General features: G+C 39.5%; 1 protein-coding gene across 4 annotated transcripts in view; it reads left to right on the top strand.

The window, feature by feature from the left end:
- The window catches only part of casp8ap2 (caspase 8 associated protein 2), a 55,686-nt gene that overhangs the window by 23,303 nt on the left and 14,984 nt on the right, over window positions 1–17,399 (top strand). For all 4 annotated transcript variants that reach the window (XM_077510783.1, XM_077510782.1, XM_077510784.1 and 1 more), the window contains 6 exons: window positions 7,359–7,424; window positions 7,831–7,896; window positions 11,975–12,075; window positions 13,358–13,432; window positions 15,125–15,240; window positions 16,916–17,399. The exon at window positions 16,916–17,399 is cut by the window's right edge and continues 1,795 nt beyond it. In XM_077510783.1, the coding sequence (XP_077366909.1) occupies window positions 7,391–7,424; window positions 7,831–7,896; window positions 11,975–12,075; window positions 13,358–13,432; window positions 15,125–15,240; window positions 16,916–17,399 (876 nt within the window). In that variant the 5' untranslated portion in view covers window positions 7,359–7,390. The remainder of the gene's footprint in view (window positions 1–7,358; window positions 7,425–7,830; window positions 7,897–11,974; window positions 12,076–13,357; window positions 13,433–15,124; window positions 15,241–16,915) is intronic.

The raw sequence follows: 17,399 nt of genomic DNA, 5'->3' as shown, positions 1-17,399 counted from the left end.
AAAAATGTTGCTTGTGCTTTGCAGATGCTCCTGTGGTACCTGTGTAGCAATAGCAACAATGAAGGAGAGCGTTTGCTGTCAGAGTCCGGAGCGCAGCAGATCCAGTGCATCACCCATCACTGGGCGTTCCAAGCGGTGTGCCTCAATGTGGAAGTCCTGCAGACCGGTTATTTCATTTACCAAAAACACTTTGGTGAGGATTTTGGGACGGAGTAAATATATATTACTGGTTTTGCATTTTAAAAAAGGATGAATGATTTAATATGGATTTTTTTTCTGTATTTCAAGGTGGAAGAAGTACACTGCCTACAGACAGTTCATCCACTGGTGCTACCAGTTCCTGGACAGGCGTGTGAGGGTACCGATTCCTTCTTGTGTTGTGTCAGTAATAAGGAGAACATTTCCATCAAATGACTACAAAGGATACCACGAAATATGATATAAATAAATGCAATGATACAAAAGAAATACATGCCTTTTTGTTTTCATCCAACATGTAAATGAACAATTAGAGAACAGTTATGCCTATAAATTTATAATTTTATTTCACAAATGTACAAATTGCATCTTGCGAGTCATTAGTCAAACTATTCAGTGATCCATCTCCTACATAAAAAAAAAGAAATAAAAATCGAAAGGCAGTAGCTAAGTGCGCTTCCTACAATTGGGCACAAATGAAGATTGCAATATCCGAGTCTGAAATTGTCATGTCTAAAACTCAGCTACTACTCCACTGAAAAAGTTAGCGGTAAGTAAAGCGTGAAATGTGTGCCCGCACAGCCTCTGCCTTGTCTAGCTTCTGAAAGCTTGCACACAGTGGTCAGTGTTCTGCCACTTCCTGGTCCAGCACCAGTGTGTCCTCAACTGGGCTGCAATGTAATAACGCCTGAGGCAGGGCAATGCCATGCCTCCCCCGTCCCTCGGCAACTGCAGGACAGAGTACTTGATACGAGGTCTTTTTGAGTTCCATACAAATCTGGATATGCGCTTGTCCCATTCTCTGAACTGACTCAGTGGGACCTCAGCTGGTAAAGCAGTAAATAAATACAATAGCTTGGGAAGGATAATCATTTTGACCGTTCTTATCCTCTCGCCAATATCCAAGGAAAGCACACCCCATCGGTCTAAATGCTCATATATTTGTTCGGTGATATGTTTATAATTTAAGGCAGACAGAGAGGACAGATCCCTTGGCAGGAACACTCAGAGATAATGAATACACCGTGTGCATTTTCTGTATGGAGGGTCTGGGTTTCCACGGTCACCAAAGAGTTCTGCCTGGTCCAAACTGTCTGCACTCCTGAAAATAGGATTCCATAAATACCTGTATCATGCAAAGTTTGTTGTTTGAGATGATGGTAATTTTGATAACGTATTTAAAATCAATTATTACAATACCTTACCTACCAAATACCTTACACTTTTTATGTCCTTTAGCTTGAATTGCGACTGCAACAGTTCTTGTTGAGCAAGGCTTGAGATGAAACTTCTTTTTGCTTTTAAAAAAGAAAAAAAAACTTTTAAATAAGAAACTATGTTGAAATGCAGTAATATTTACACCTATTCAGCCATTTTATTTGAAAAAAATGCACAATACATTTGTAAACTAGAGACTGTAATTTCTTGGGAAATTGCGTGTGAAGGCTGCAAGGATGAATAAAAACCTTTGGAATGATGTTGAATGATATTGAATGGAATGATATACAATGACCTGGAATGATCTGAACATGCTAAAGTTGGAATGGTTTGAATTTATCCAGAAATCTAGAAGCAGTTGAAGGAAGAAAAATAGCGCGAAAATGAATTAGGAAGAAACAAAGAAACCAGAAAACAAGGAAGAAATCAAGTAAGCAATGGAAAAAGGAGCAAGTAATCGGGTAAGCAATGGAGTAAAGTGAGAATAATTAAGTAAGCAATGAAGTAAGGTGCGTAGAATCGAGTAGCAATAGTGTAAGGAGTGACAAATAATAAATGGAATCAAAATTGGGGAATCGAGTAAGAAATGGAGTAAGGGTCACTCTCTGTTGAAATCGGGTCACTTCCTGTTGATTTTAGGCCACTTCCGCATCACTTCCTGTTAAAATCAGGTCACTTCCTATTGATTTTAAGTCACTTCCGGGTCACTTCCTGTTTAAGTCGTGTCACTTCCTATTGATTTAATGATGTTCATAGGAGGAAACTTGTATTTTTATGTTAAAGAATTATAACTGTAATTCAACAAAAGATGCCTAAGTCTAATACCAGGGTGTAAGGAACTGAGCGATAAAAGAAAAAGGGGGTTTGCAAAGTAGCACATACCGACCATTTGTTTAAAAAATAGTCAGCAAAAACCGGCTCTGGGCAAAAGGAATCAGTACCCACTACCCAGTTATGACATATAACAATCAATTACCTAATATTTCATGGACCTTAAGCCTGGTTTATACTTTTAAGTGCCGCATAGCTCGTGGCTGAGTGCAGCGCACACGTCGCCAATTCTTGAACGCCCTAGATGGCGGGACGTAGCTCGCTCATAATTGGTCCATACGATGGCGTACTCAGCTCAGCTTTTTTTTTTTTTTTTTTTTTTCTCTCTCCCCGACTCCCGCCCAGATAGTTTCCGTGAAGCTGTTTGGTGGCGGAAATCCACTTTCTGCCCCGGAGACCACGGCTGTACGTGTGGATATGTGCGTGTGACGAGAGGGAAAACAAAAACAAACAAACAAACTGTGTTCGCTAAGCACGTGGCTGTTGTGTTTTGGCGAGTTTACGGCTGACACCGGTGCAAATTGGCATTAAATAATTGCCACTGTGATGAGCCTACTCTCACCTCCGGCTTTGTTTCGTGTTCCTGAATTGAATGGAACTTCCTGAATTCGTCAAAAAATGCAGAGGAATCTCCACTCTGTGGAGTCCCAGCCGTAGCGACACCCCAACTTGGAGTGAAACTACAGCAGACACCGTTTGTGTATTGTGATGTGTATGAAGCCAAACGCACGAGCGGAGCTCCACCGTAACGTCTCTGCGTGCGCCTGACGCAGAAGTTTAACGAGCCCTTTATCATTGACCTTGAGCTGCATACCACCAACAGGGCTGTCAACTTTTGACCAAACCTTGGAGTGAGACATTGGTTGGTCCCCATTTTGTGGCTATGTGAATTGAATTGTGGGTAATGATTGAGTTAAACATGGTCATGTTGTGTGAAGAAGAATGAAACCGCACACACCCTTCTTCATGTCGGGTACAGAATGTGCACATCACATCCACGGACAGAGGACGGGAAATTTGAAGCTGAATCCAGTCTAAAAACGTATGGCCAGAGGATTGCAGAAGTACCCATTTTGAACAGCTAAGGTGTTAATCTACTAATTAGAAGATAGTTTAGTCATAAATGGTCCAACAAAAAGGCTACTGTAAAGATATGTTTGGCCAAATTTTTAAAGAGAGCAGCTTCAAGGATACAAAGTTATAGCCTGGACACAAGACTCATCGCTGGTTGTAACCAGTGGATGAGTCAGGCCCCTGTACCCCACAACTCATACCAGGGCTCGACAGGGCGAGCATTTCACTCGCAAATGCGGGCAATTTTCAAGTGCGTGCTGGTGAACAAAAATGCCGCTCGCGCGGCGCGAGTGCATTAATGCTCTCTCTCTGCACTATGTTTAACATTCCACGACAAAGTCGCCTTGTTCTCCGCTGCGTCTCCCGTATTAGCAACGAGAGCGCGCCGCCGTGCGCCAACTCAATCCAATAGTATTTGAGTGAAACATGAGTCGCTGCAATGTGATTGGATGGCTACTTCCTGATCGGCACAGCATACGTGTACACGCGCACCGCGCAGACTACAATTTACATACAAACCTATGTAATATGGCGCTTTTCCACCGGACCGGTTCCACACGGATGCGGCATTTTTTTTCTCCCCGGATACCTCCATGGGACTCTTTTGGGGCCAAGCGGTTCCGTTGTACCCGCTGTTTAGAACCCTTTCGGCAGTTGTTCTGCAGCGGCGGTCGTAGGGGGACGAGAACGGCCGTCGTCACCTGTCATCTAATTGACCGACATCAACGCATAGAGCAACACCCATTTTCTTGTTTGCGTGAGAGAACCAAAGGCGCCCGCTGGTCATAAAAATACAGTATATACAATCAGTACCTTCAGTTGTATCTTTTACAACTACGCTGAACTATATTTACAATTTAAAAGGTACTTGTGGATGGATTTGTAATGTTTGTAGTTAAAAATAAATAAATAAATAAAAATTGCGGTGTGCTTTCACATTAACTTGAATGAGAGCGCCAGCCGGTCGTGAATCGCAATATTTCATTCATGATGGTCCATATTAAATTGTAAATATGGTTCAATGTTGGCGTGACTTGCCACTTGTGAAATGTTATGGCAGATCCGCACGCATTGGCGACTGCAAGCTAGAGTCCAAAGATCCCGCCCCCTTCCCGCCGCGCGCCTCCTGTAACGGAAAAGCAAGGAGGCGGTTATGGTGTGGTAGAGTGCCGTGCGGGACTCAGGGAAAAGCAGCAGCGAATTTTAAAAAAACAATGAAGCAGTCTGTTGTTGATTATTTACTAAAACAAAATTAGAATGAGGAGGAGAATGATGCGGAAGGTGCCTAATCAAACGATACAGATTATTCTGCCCTTCAGAAGTTTTAATTTGAATTTGTGCAGTCTTTAAGCGCCCTCCTGTGGTTGCTAGGTTTAACACCACTCCAATGTAGCAGCAACACCGACATATTCATTGTTACGCAGACTGTTGGATCTTATTTTTGTTGTTGCTTTGGACGAGAATTATCCGTAAGTACATGCGATGTCAATATAAAAACATTGTAGATTTATTTTAGTTAATTAGGACAGTTAGAGATTGTTGAATGTTCAATGTAACTAGCTACAAGCATGAAAAGGTGTATAGTTAGCTATTATCCATCCATCCATTTTCTTGACCGCTTATTCCTCACAAGGGTCGCGGGGGGTGCTGGCGCCTATCTCAGCTGGCTCTGGGCAGTAGGCGGGGGACACCCTGGACTGGTTGCCAATCGCAGGGCACACAGAGACGAACAACCATCCACACTCACAAGCACATGTAGGGACAATTCGGAGCACCCAATTAACTTGCCATGCATGTCTTTGGAATGTGGGAGGAGACCGGAGTACCCGGAGAAGGCCCACGCAGGCACGGGGAGACCATGCAAACTCCACCCAGGAATTAGTTAGCTAATAGTACATTGTTTACTTTATTTTCTAGTTTTACGATGACCTAAAAGGGCAATGGTCAGAAGCCATTGTTCAAATTAACAGCACAAAAGGAAAACGAAGTCTGGTTATTTGGAACGTCGTTAACTCGCTGACTAGCTGGTGAAATCTAGAAGCGGCGCGAGGACAGCATACAGATGAAAAGGTCATGGGACCATCGGCTGAGGAGCAGGTGAAGGAAAAAAAAAAAGTACTGACTTTTAATGAGCTAAACAAAATAATATTCACATGCATTAAGTTATACGAAATTATTGACTTGTTTTGATAGCCACTGCTGTTGCAGGCAAACCTCGTGTTCCAATGAAGTATTTTGCAAATATATCGAGTTGCGTATGCCTACGGTCATGCTGTACGTCCACAAAAAAATGGTGCGACCAAATCCTGTGCTGTGCGAGCAACTAAAAATGTTACTCACACCAGTGCTAGTAGTGGAAAAGTTAGTGTAGAGCCCTGCATACTTTTACAGTTTCAACTATTTTTACCACCCCAGTTAAGTACGGCTTTTGCGAGCGAAAACCTCTCCAGTGGCACCTCTCTGAGTTGCTTTCAATCGTGTCTGAGCAAAAACGAGTAGAACTGGGGATAATTTGCTTAGATTGAAACTTGGTAAAAGTGCACAGTGTACATGTGGATACCCTGTTCAGTCTGTGGACTATATCATTCGTGCCTGCTCTGACGTGGACTTACCCGGGATTTACTCCGGATGCGGCTGCGGTGCGTTCCGGCGACACAACCAATTAGATTCCATTCGTTCGAAAAGTGCAAATTACATCGGGTGCGTTTGCGTTGCGTGTCGACTGAGTCTCAGCTGCGGCGTGCCGCAGTCCTTCCGCGCAAATAGACCTATTTTCTATTTTTGCCGGATGCCGCATCGGTCGGCCTCCGGCAAATGGCAAGCTAGCACAAAACACCTCGAGCAGGACAGGAAGACCGACACAGTTTCAAAATAAATTTCCGGTTACCTTTCAAAATAAAACACTCGCCAGCTCCTATTTCGCAAGCTTGTCGGCAAAACGTGATGTGGGCGTAGCCGGGCCTGGAGTTAACGGGCGAAGTGCTCATTCACAGTTTAGACACCAGCGAACATGGACGAGGAGAGGTTTATATTGGAGGTGGAAAGCCACAAAATAATAAAAGTCTACCTCTTTCTGCTTCTATGATGAGCACAGACTTTCTGTGTTTTTGTCATTGTTTTTAATGCCACGCGAGACAAAGCAGGAAGTGGTCGGCGGCGGAGCAGCCGGATGGCAGCTGTGCGGAGCCGGTGTGAGTTGGCCAAAAAATTGATGCGTCCGGAGCACACAGTCAAGACGCACCGCAGCCGCATCCGGTGTAAATCCCGGGTTAAGAAGCGAACCAAACTGCTCTGGACTGACTATTGCGTTGGCGTAATAAGATATGAATGAATGAGTTTCAACTTTGATATATTGGAGGAGAAATATATTTGATATTCCTCCACAAGACTCAAGTTTGAATATCTGAATCAAGTTTGTATATGCATATCCTTTAAAACAGGGGTGTCAAACTCATGTTAGCTCAGGGGCCGCCTGGAGGAAAATATATTACCAAATGGGCCGCATCGGTAAAATAACGCTATATAACTTAAAAACGATTTTTGCTATTTGTGTGCCAGCCCTAAATTACGGAGGTCAACTGTAATCATATTGTTCCAAAAAATAATACAAATGCAAATAGACTGCGGCAACACTGAGCTCTAGACGTGTTAAATCTACCTGTTTTGCATATATATTGTTCCCAGAATGCATTGCGTGGCACAGTTAATTATGTTATAAGGACACTACTACTACTACTACTACTACTACTTATTATATTTATTATAATTATTAAACAAACCGTAACTTTAAATTGTGTGTAAAATAATGACATCCATGACGATTCTTACATACAAGTTGCATTGCTCATTTGCTCATCTGAGGACTCCTTGTGAAGTTACAAATTTTACATATTTTGATTGTGGCTGACTGATTAATTAGTCCAACATTACAATTCTTTTTTTTGTTTTTTGTTTTTTTAACTTTACAAAATCATCAGGCCCGTGGGCCTTAGGTTTGACACCCCTGCTTTAAAACAATCATTTTGACTTATTTTCAGGTACAAAGTGAGCTACGGAGACATTTGAAAGAATGGAGCGCACAGGTAGTGCCATAACTCCTGGTGGTATGTATATAAATATTCAAGTTATAGCGGATTTGTAATGTTTTAGTGCTGGGTGAAATGGCAAGACAAATTTAACAAATCATTTTATTTTTTTAAATTAGACTGTCAATTATTCAGATAATTATTTATATTCTATAAAAATAGTTTTTCATAATTTATCTATGCCAATCACATATAGTGATAGGTAGCTCCAGCTTGATAAATCACATGATGGTTACAGCGATACCTGCGTGTTTACATGTCTGATCTGATTAACGTAGTGGAGTATATAAATGGCAGATCGGAATAGATCACGTCACGTCACGTGTAAAATCTTCAAGTTGATTGATTTCAATTGGAATGACACAAAAAGTCTCCATGTAAACCTTTCTTCTCTAGAGTTCTGATGGTATTTTAAAATCCACAGTTGCTGTCAATGACGATTCTGTGGATATCTACGATGACCTCGATCTCGCCCCTTCCAGTAATTCAGGTAAAATCAGTTTTAAAATGATTTCTTATGATCTGCTCGATATTATGTAGATATGTGTGGGTGAAGCTTTGTGAACCCTTTGAGGCTTTCTTTCAAATTGTGCCAAAAAGGATTCGAAGCTTTGGTGCTTCAGTGAAAGCAACATGTGGACATCTAGTGGACGAAAAAAGTAAAAGCAACCTATGTCACTTGAAGTGTAACTCACACTTTCATCAGTACAAGTCAAAATAAATCAGATACAGAGCATGTATTATTATAGAAGTCTGTGCTAATAAAAAAAAGTTTATTCATAATTAAAATATGATTGACGTGTGTATGTTTATTATAACTGTACTGTGTACTTCTGAACAGTTGCAAAAGGACACAGGTCATGGAGGTATTTATTTAGAAGTTTGTCTTTAACAAAAAAACAATCAAAGGTTTTCTGCGGCTCCTCTTCATTCTCTAATTTTGCAGCTGTGAAAATATGCGTTGTTCACTGTCATAATTAAAAAAAACAAAAAAAACAAAAACAAAAACCAGATGTATTCATTTAAAATGCATTGCTACTCGCAGTCGTCTAGCAGGCCCTTAAGGCAAGGCAAGGCAAGGCAAGTTTATTTGTATAGCACATTTCATACACAAGGCAACTCAATGTGCTTTACACAAGGAAAGACAACACATAAGCATCAAGAAACAGTAGTTAACATTCAGAGGAAGAAAAATAAATGAAAATAGGATACAAAATTTGCTAAAAAGAACATACAATAACAATAAAACATTTAACATAAGGATTTTTAAAATAATAAAAAAAATTAAAGCTGTTTAAAAGTCCCTAATCAAAGGTATAAGAAAAAAGCAAAGTATTTAACCTGGATTTAAAAGCACTTACACTCGGGGCTGACTTCACTTCTGTTGGTAGCCTATTCCATCTGTGTGCAGCATAATGGCTAAATGCAGCTTCACCATGTTTGCTTCGAACTCTGGGTTCCACTAGTTGGCCCAAGTCTGTAGATCTCAGAGCCCTGCTGGGTTTGTACTCAATCAGCATTTCTTGGATATATTCAGATATATAATATGAAATAGATAAGTACATTGTAAATAATTCTTCCACTATGTTCCTTAATGATGTTAATGATATAGAAGTATTAAATGTTGTAAAAACATTAAAAAAATAAAAAGTCCACTGACTGCTTCAACATTGATATGACACTAGTGAAAATTATTATAGAATATATTGTGCACATATATATGTAATTTGTCATTCAAAACTGGTATATTTCCATCAAAAATGAAAATAGCAAAAGTTACTCCTATTTATAAAAGTGGCGAACGACACGTTTAATAACTACAGACCAATATCATTGTTGCCACAGTTCTCAAAAATTCTAGAAAAATTATTTCATACGGATTGGACAATTTTATTGAGAAACATAATCTCTAAAATCAATATGGGTTTAGAAAAAAACGGACCACCTCAATGGCAGTCATGGAACTCGTTGAAGCAATATCTACCAACATAAAAAAAAAATTACTGTTGGGATTTTTATGGATTAAAAAAAAAAGCTTTTGACACCATGGATTCTATATTAATGAATAAATTAGAGCAATATTGTATAAGAGGTATTGCATATAAATGGATGAAAAGTTATTTGGATGATAGATATCAGTATTTGCAGTTTAAGGATGTACAATCAAGACATTTGAAGATTACTCATGGAGTTCCTCAAGGGTCTATGCTAGGCCCTAAATTATTTACATTGTACATAAATGATATCTGTTGTGTCTCAAAAATATTGAAAAGTGTCTTATTTGCTGATGACACACTACTATATACTGTTCAGGAGAAAACCTGAAGCCGCTTCTAACTACTGTGGAGTATGAATTAAATAGAATAAAAAAAATTGGTTTGACATGAACAAATTATCATTAAATTTAAATCAAACCAAGTTCATAGTTTTTGGCACTAGACAAATCTCTCATTAAGTCAAAATTATGGTAAATTCAATTGAAATAGAAAGGGTGTATGAAAACAAATTCCTTGGAGTCGTTATTGATGATAAATCATGTTGGAAGCCACATATAGAAAATGGCAAAAATCATAAGGACACTATAAAACTAAGGAGGTCCTGAACATGAAATCAATATATACATTATACAGTTCATTATTATTACCATATCTGACCTATTGTGTGGAAATCTGGGGAAAAGCATATAAAACAAAGACCGACCCTGTTTTCAAACTGCAAAAAAGAGCCATAAGTATTATTAATCGATCAAAATATACAGAATCAACACATCTACCATTTATTAAATTAAACACTGACATTTTATGACTTGGTTGAGTTTCAAATAACACAAATAATGTACAAAGTACACAACAATCTACTCTGCCACAGTACTCAGAAGTTGTTTGAAATTAAACAGTCCTTATGAGATAAGGGGTACAAGTGTCTATTTAAAAAAAACAAAAAAAAAACAAGAACAAATATTAAGCAAAGGTGTGTTTCTGTAAAAGGTGTTAATTTGTGGAATAATTTTGGTACTGAGCTGAAAAGATGCAGGTCACTTGCTGAGTTAAAAAAAAAAATGTTTAAAAGCAAAGTTCAAGACCATTATTTAAATCAGACATGTGTTAGTACAATTGTCGAAATGAATTTTTTTCTTTAATGTACCAATATGAGTGTAATGAAAATTGTATATGTTGATGTATTATCGTGTATTTCTATGAATTTTATGTACATACGCTATATGAGTAGGATTATGCATTTTCTTTTTTTAATATGTAACCTATTGTATTCATAATTAAATAAATGATGAGATACAAAGAATAAGGGCTAGGACTGGATAGGTTTTCAACTTCTTCCTACTCCCTTTGAACATGTACCGTATTTTCCGCACTATAAGGCGCACCGAAGAGCCTTTAATTTTTTCAAAAGCTGACCATGCGCCTTATAATCCAGTGCGCCTTATATATGGATCAATATTGAGCCGCAACAGGTCTCGCTGTCAAGACTCTATCGGTGACCCTGCACGATCGGTGACGCGCATGCCATCTTGGATAGCTAATACTAATACTGTACCTCAGAGAAAATACTAAAACAGCTGTTTATTCATTTTGGGAGTGAATGGAGTTGTCAGAAAGCTGGTTTGTAATCTATTAATAAAGTTTGACTGACCTATCTGACTGTTTTGTTGACATTCCCTTTAGCGCAGCACCAACTAATGGATGCATAACGTAGCCCCAGCCTCTACTGTAGCGCCTTTAAAGATGGAAAAAGTTTTAAAATATGTCATTCATTGAAGGTGCGCCTTATAATGTGGTGCGCCTTAGTACGGAAAATACGGTAAATGATAATTGATTGTATGTTTCTTTTTATTTTACTTTTAACTTTCTTTTACTTGTTTATATTAGTGCTGTCAAACGTTGAAAATTTTTAATCTGATTAATCACGCTTTTTAATTTTGATTAATCATGATTAATCAGCTAAGTTACTTGCGTATTCGCCTATTATGAAATAAAGACAAAATACCGTAATATTTTGACATTAACGCATTTTATGATCTGAATGTCATTTGCAAACATTGATTAAATGCATGTACGCAATTGCATGCAATTGGGTGCAATTCAGCAATTATTAATTCTTTAAACGCAAATTACTTTTGTTTTATCTAAAGTCCCGTCAGGGTGTTTTTCAAAGCGAAATTTACCACCGAGCACACCAACCTCATCACTGACCTGCGGAGCCTTCAATGTAACCATCTGCGGTTACGTTCAAGGCTCAAGTGCGGTCCAAAAAATAGTACGATTAATACGCGTTAATACGTGATTAATGCGACATTTTTCTGTGATTAATTAGTCTATTAACGCTTTAACTTTGACAGCCCTAGTTTATATATATGTTCAATAAACAAACAAGCCAAACCAATTCTACTAGGTTTCATGATTAGAGCGGAAAAGACTGTTACATTGTAAATCAATTGTTTACTGGTGTCCATTTGGATTTAACAAATAAATTAAAATCACCTCAAATTAATTGCATTTTTTTTTTTTTTTTAATTGTTTGTGTCACTGAGGATATCTTTTCTTATTATACAGAGAAGTTCTCTTCAAATCATTTGCACCTGAAAGAATCAATGGATCTATATGAAGAGATTGTAACAGAAGAACAACAGGGCAGAGAATCATCTTATACCGAGGTAAGTTTCTTTTGCCTCATAACAAAAGATTACTTACAGTAAGATATTTTAAGCATATATATATACATATTAAAGGTGTCAGTCGATTAAAATTTTTAATCATAATTAATTGCATGACTTAAATAATTAACTGACGATTAATCGCATGTTTTATACTTCAATTTATATCTAAATTTTCAATAAAATGCACTTTTTTTTCCTAATTTAAATATGGTTTATTTTTTAGTAGTGTTGTTCCGATACCGTTTTTTGGCCCTCGATACCGATACCGATACCCAGCTTTGCAGTATCGGCCGATACCATACCGATACCTACGGGGTTTTTTTTTTTCCTTAACATGAAAAAGCTGTCCTGCCATTGGTTCAGAGCATTGAAGGTCCAATAGGATATCTTAGATCGGCATGCAGTGAACATGTCACATATCAGTGAATGTCATGCATGAGCAAGACACAAGATGCTGCATCCAATATCCTATATTAGAGTTGGAATTAATGGTATCGGCATGTTACTTGTGAGTAATCACCGATACCACTGTTTTAATGCAGTATCGGCGCTTCTGCCGATACCAGTATCGGAACAACACTATTTTTTAGTCATTGATACAGTAATTTCATAACAATTGAATAAAAAAAAAAAATACAATTTAAAATATGTATGTTATGTTCAAACAAACAAGTGTGACTGATTTGTTTTGATCATTTTTCTTTCACTACAACATGGCATAATTGCATTTGTGAGACAATGGTGATGGCTCGGTGCATTTTTCTTTTCATATTAAGAGCTGACTAATTTTTAACATGAAGTAACTTTAAAACTGTAAAATACAACCTAGTCCCCAGAAATATATCCATTGTTATTTAATTTATTACTGTGAAATTCTGTTATTGTATTCCTTTGCGGAACACTGAATGCTTTTATTTTGTTAAGTTTAATAGGATGTTTATTGTAAAATAATGTGTGTTTACTGCATACGAAGCAGAAACGATTGATGTGTACTTTTTATATTAAGAGCTATCTAATTTTAAACAAGAAGTAACTTGCGATCTTTTGCACATTTTGAAATTGTAAAATACAACTTGACACAAATATATGCAGTATAATTTAATTTATTACTGAAAAATTGTGTTACAGTGACTCATTTTCACGGTGTGTTCCGTTAGCGGATGCCTGTGATGGCCCTCTGAAGCGAACAATGATCAATGGATCAGTTGTGTTCATGGTTAAAATGGTATAGGTTGCAGTGATCTGACCAGTCATTTAACTTATTTTTTGATACTTGCAGTTGAAATCCCGATTTCAAGAAGCCCAACACCAAATTAAAGAATTACACAGACGACTTCAGCAGATGGAGATACAGGTTTGATCTGTTGTTATACCTGTTACTCGCAACCACTAGCCTCATACTTGTTTTAAAATCCCACTTTCAGTGTCTCTTATTCTGCATGTATCCCACCCAGCTGACGTTTTATAAGAAAAGTTAGCAGGTTGGTTTATGCGCGTATGTTGCTAGTTCAGTCAGTGCATTGATTTTGTCTTTTTGTAGCATTGTCATTTTTATAATTGTCTTTATTGTTGTTAATTAACTTATTATGGGGCCGCCTTTACCTACTCATAGGCCCCGGCTAACCATCAAATATAGCCACAGGTTTTTTTTTGTTTTTGTTTTGTTTTTTATGATTCTGATAGGCCCCTAACGACTGTACGCCCCTGGGCTCCAGCCCAGGTAAGCCCGTGCATCAAAGCGGCCTTGCGGATGGCTACCGGGTGGGCAAACATTCTTAAAAAAAAAAAAATATAAATATATATATATATATATATATATATATATATATATATATATATATATATATATATATATATATATATATATATATATATATAATGCCGCTACTCCAAATGGTTCAGGAACAGCTTCAAAGGCGCCTTGACACTTGCACGCTTTTGTGGAAAGAATTGGCACGACTCGAGTCGTACCAGTGCGCGAACTACTCGTAAAGTGGCGAGAAGTGTGCGTAAACCCGTCGTGACTGAGTGCCATGTCGTGACAAAAATTTTGAAACGTTCAAAATCTTTGTCACGACAAAATTTTGCGACCGGGTCATGAACTATGCGCAAACTGTTCGTGAACTCGTCGGGACGATGTGGGAAGGATGCAAGCCAGTGCGTGGCAGTGCGCGCCTCGGATGGGCCCTCCCCTGTGCCTGCGGCGCGCCGAGAAGACGATCAAACTTGACTCTACTAGAGGAAGTTTAACAAGGTTTCCGTGGGTGAACCTGCGGAAGGATCATTACCGGAAGAGAGAGGGCGTGCGAGCCCGCACGGGCGGAGGTGCCTTTGAACGAGAGGCCGCGGCCGCGTAGGGTCGGACGCTCGCGGGGTCGTGGGCCGGTCGGCTCGGTTTGCACTCCCCCGCTTCTCCACGTCCACTCAACCTTGATTCCGGCCCGCGGCCGGCACGGGGACACCGCCCCCCCTCGCCGGTGCCAGAGGCGGCCACCTCGGAACCCGACAGCCGACGAGTACGCAACTGCGCCCAAGTCGGCACGACACAATCCGAATTGCGCGAACTCGCCGTGCAAATGCAGGAAGTGCGTAAACTATGCGGAAACTATGCGCGAACTCGTCCTGCAAATGTGGGAAGTGCGTAAACTATGCGCGAACTCGTCCTGCAAATGCGGGAAGTGCGGAAACTATGCGCGAACTCGGCCTGCAAATGCGGGAAGTGCGCAAACTATGCCTGAACTCCTTGTGTCAGTTCGTGTCAATATGGACATGATTGGTCACACATTCGTGAACTAATCGTGAAGAGTACGGGAACCTCCCAGTTCGTGCCCCAAAATGACACGACTTGCCACGACAGAATCGTGCCCAAAAGTCGTGCAAGTGTCAGGCTGACTTTACTTTGAAAGCACCTTTTTTTTTTTAAAAGCGTTTTTGGAAAAATTGCCCGAATGATAAGGGGTTTTTCAATCAAGCTCAAACTAACTTGTTCAATATGAAAATGATTATCCAAATTAAAACTTTTTGTTTTATTTTATTTTTTTAATAGAACACAGGGCTGAGCACTGAGAACAACCACCTCAAAAAGAATATCTCTGCGCTTTTACGGACAGCCAGACAAGAGGTTATGCGAAAGGATGCTGAGATTCAAAGGCTGAACCAGTCGTAAGTGTCAACATGTAAATTAGCAAATCAATGGGAGTTGAGCTGTAAAAGGAAATGCAGTGAACCCCATTATTTGCGGAGAAAAGGGTAGTGAGTACTGAAAATCTGCGATTAACACCTGTTCGGTTGCACTGAATTTTTATTTAAAACCATAAATATTCTTGCAAAAGCAGTGATATACCACCCAAAAGGGTTTCCATGAAATGTTTTCCTTTTTCCATGAGCTAACCCACTGTGAGGATTAGGGATGGGTACCTTTCACATTTGAACCGATACTGTTCCGATACTCGGTACCTGGGAATCGATACCGGTGCTCAATGGTACCAATTTTTTTCCAATTTATTTATTTATTTGGATGTAATAAATGTTCATCGTTCTGTAACAGTATTTTTTTGTAATCAATTTAACTTTTAATTACTTTTAAATATATAAACTTTGACAAATAACAAAAATGTAAAACAAATGAGCCAGAGAGCAATAGTAAAAAAAATAAATGTATAACGGTAAATATATAAATTAATAATTGATGTTTTCGTTTTTTGTGCAGTTGTTTTTTCCAGAACATAAAGGCTGCCAGACGCCGCGCAATGAGTTTGACGTTCCAACCCACTTTGCACTCAATGTAGTAGAAAAAATAACAGTTGGAAGGGGACATGATGTGAACAAAGAGAATAATTGTGTACAAATTAATCATTTGGCTGCACCCGATGTGGTCTGTAATGCTCGCTACATTTTGGTCACAAGATTTCGCGATTGTAAATATAGTTAAGAGTAGTACTGTGCATCCAAATTACAATGTTTACGATGGTGAAGCCGTTTACCTTGTCATGATTCTATTCAGTGGGGTTGCTCCCAGTCGTGTGCTAATTCCGGGGAAGCGGGCATTTCCAGCATCCGCCGGGTGCGGAGGCTTTCCTCCTCCTTTATAAACTGTATGTATTTGTTTGGCTTGTGGAGCGGCACAAAAGTCTCACTCGTTCCCAAACCTGGAAATGTTGGCGTCCCTCCACCGGCTGCCGTCCGGCCTGGACCCAGTTGAGTGAATTCTGCGTTGTGGACCGAAGAAGAAGCGGTGGCACCCGCGGCTTCGGCGGTCGGTCTCTCAGCTGAGCTGCCACCGCGGCCGCGGGATCCGCTTGCCGCCAGTCGCTTCCACTGACCGACCACGCGGCTCCAGAACGGCTAGGCTCCCGCGAGTGGGGGACGTCAGCATGCCGGGTGCGTAATTTGCATATAATGTTGAGTTCAAGTACACCATGGAAAATAGTCAACTCCCGCACAATCACAACTTAAAACGACGTGCTTCAGTATCGAAATATGGCACCGTTTTATTTTACGTGAATCTCAGAAGTACCTATCCCAATCGATACTTACCCCAAAAGCACTGTCTTCGGTACCCATCGCTAATGAGGATAAGCACGTTCAGATAATAGATGTTAAATGAATGTATGGATGGATAGTCAGTCAGTTTGATTTGATCCAATATTGTACATTAAATAGCTAGATGTAACTCTTAATTTTGGGAAAAGCAAGTAAATTGCTTGCTAAGTATTTCTCTGACAATATATGAAATCTGAAATGTGCCTTCTGGTTCCTTTTTGTTTCACATCCCGTCCAATTGAGTAAAATTGTAATTTCTACCCCAAACTTTTGTAATCTTCGTATTTCTCAACAGGTCAGACAAAGATCACTATCATCATTCGAGAGTGAATAATCTTCATTGTCAAAACTCCTCCAGTAAGGCCATCACGGTCTCCATGAGTACTACTCCGAAATCTACAACACCTAGTCCTTTCCAGCACCCTTCTCCTCGAGCATCATCATCATCAAGAGATAGTCGTCTTCCAAATGTTCCCCTTCGACCACCCAGAATAGAAAGTCGTAGCCCTAACAACAAGGCCAGTTCCTCTTGGAGCAAGACAAGAGTCTCGTCTTGTGGTCATTCCAAAGGTTCTTCAAGTGGACATAGTCTCGTGCCTGACAAGCAGAATGACCATTCTATCAATAATTCTGTTCCGAGTGCATCAACCCAGCATCATGTGTCAGATGAGCACAAAACCGGAGAGAAACAATGTCAGGAACCTCTTGATACCACAGACCAGAAGTACAGAACTAGTTCAGCTTCTAAAAGTGACAGTTATACCATTGAGAAGGATAGA

The sequence above is a fragment of the Festucalex cinctus genome, chromosome 21 (assembly GCF_051991245.1).
Source record: "Festucalex cinctus isolate MCC-2025b chromosome 21, RoL_Fcin_1.0, whole genome shotgun sequence".
In the NCBI taxonomy this organism is placed as follows: Eukaryota; Metazoa; Chordata; class Actinopteri; order Syngnathiformes; family Syngnathidae; genus Festucalex; species Festucalex cinctus.
The sequence above is the reverse complement of the archived record's forward strand: the minus strand, read 5'-3'. Positions and strand labels throughout refer to the sequence as shown.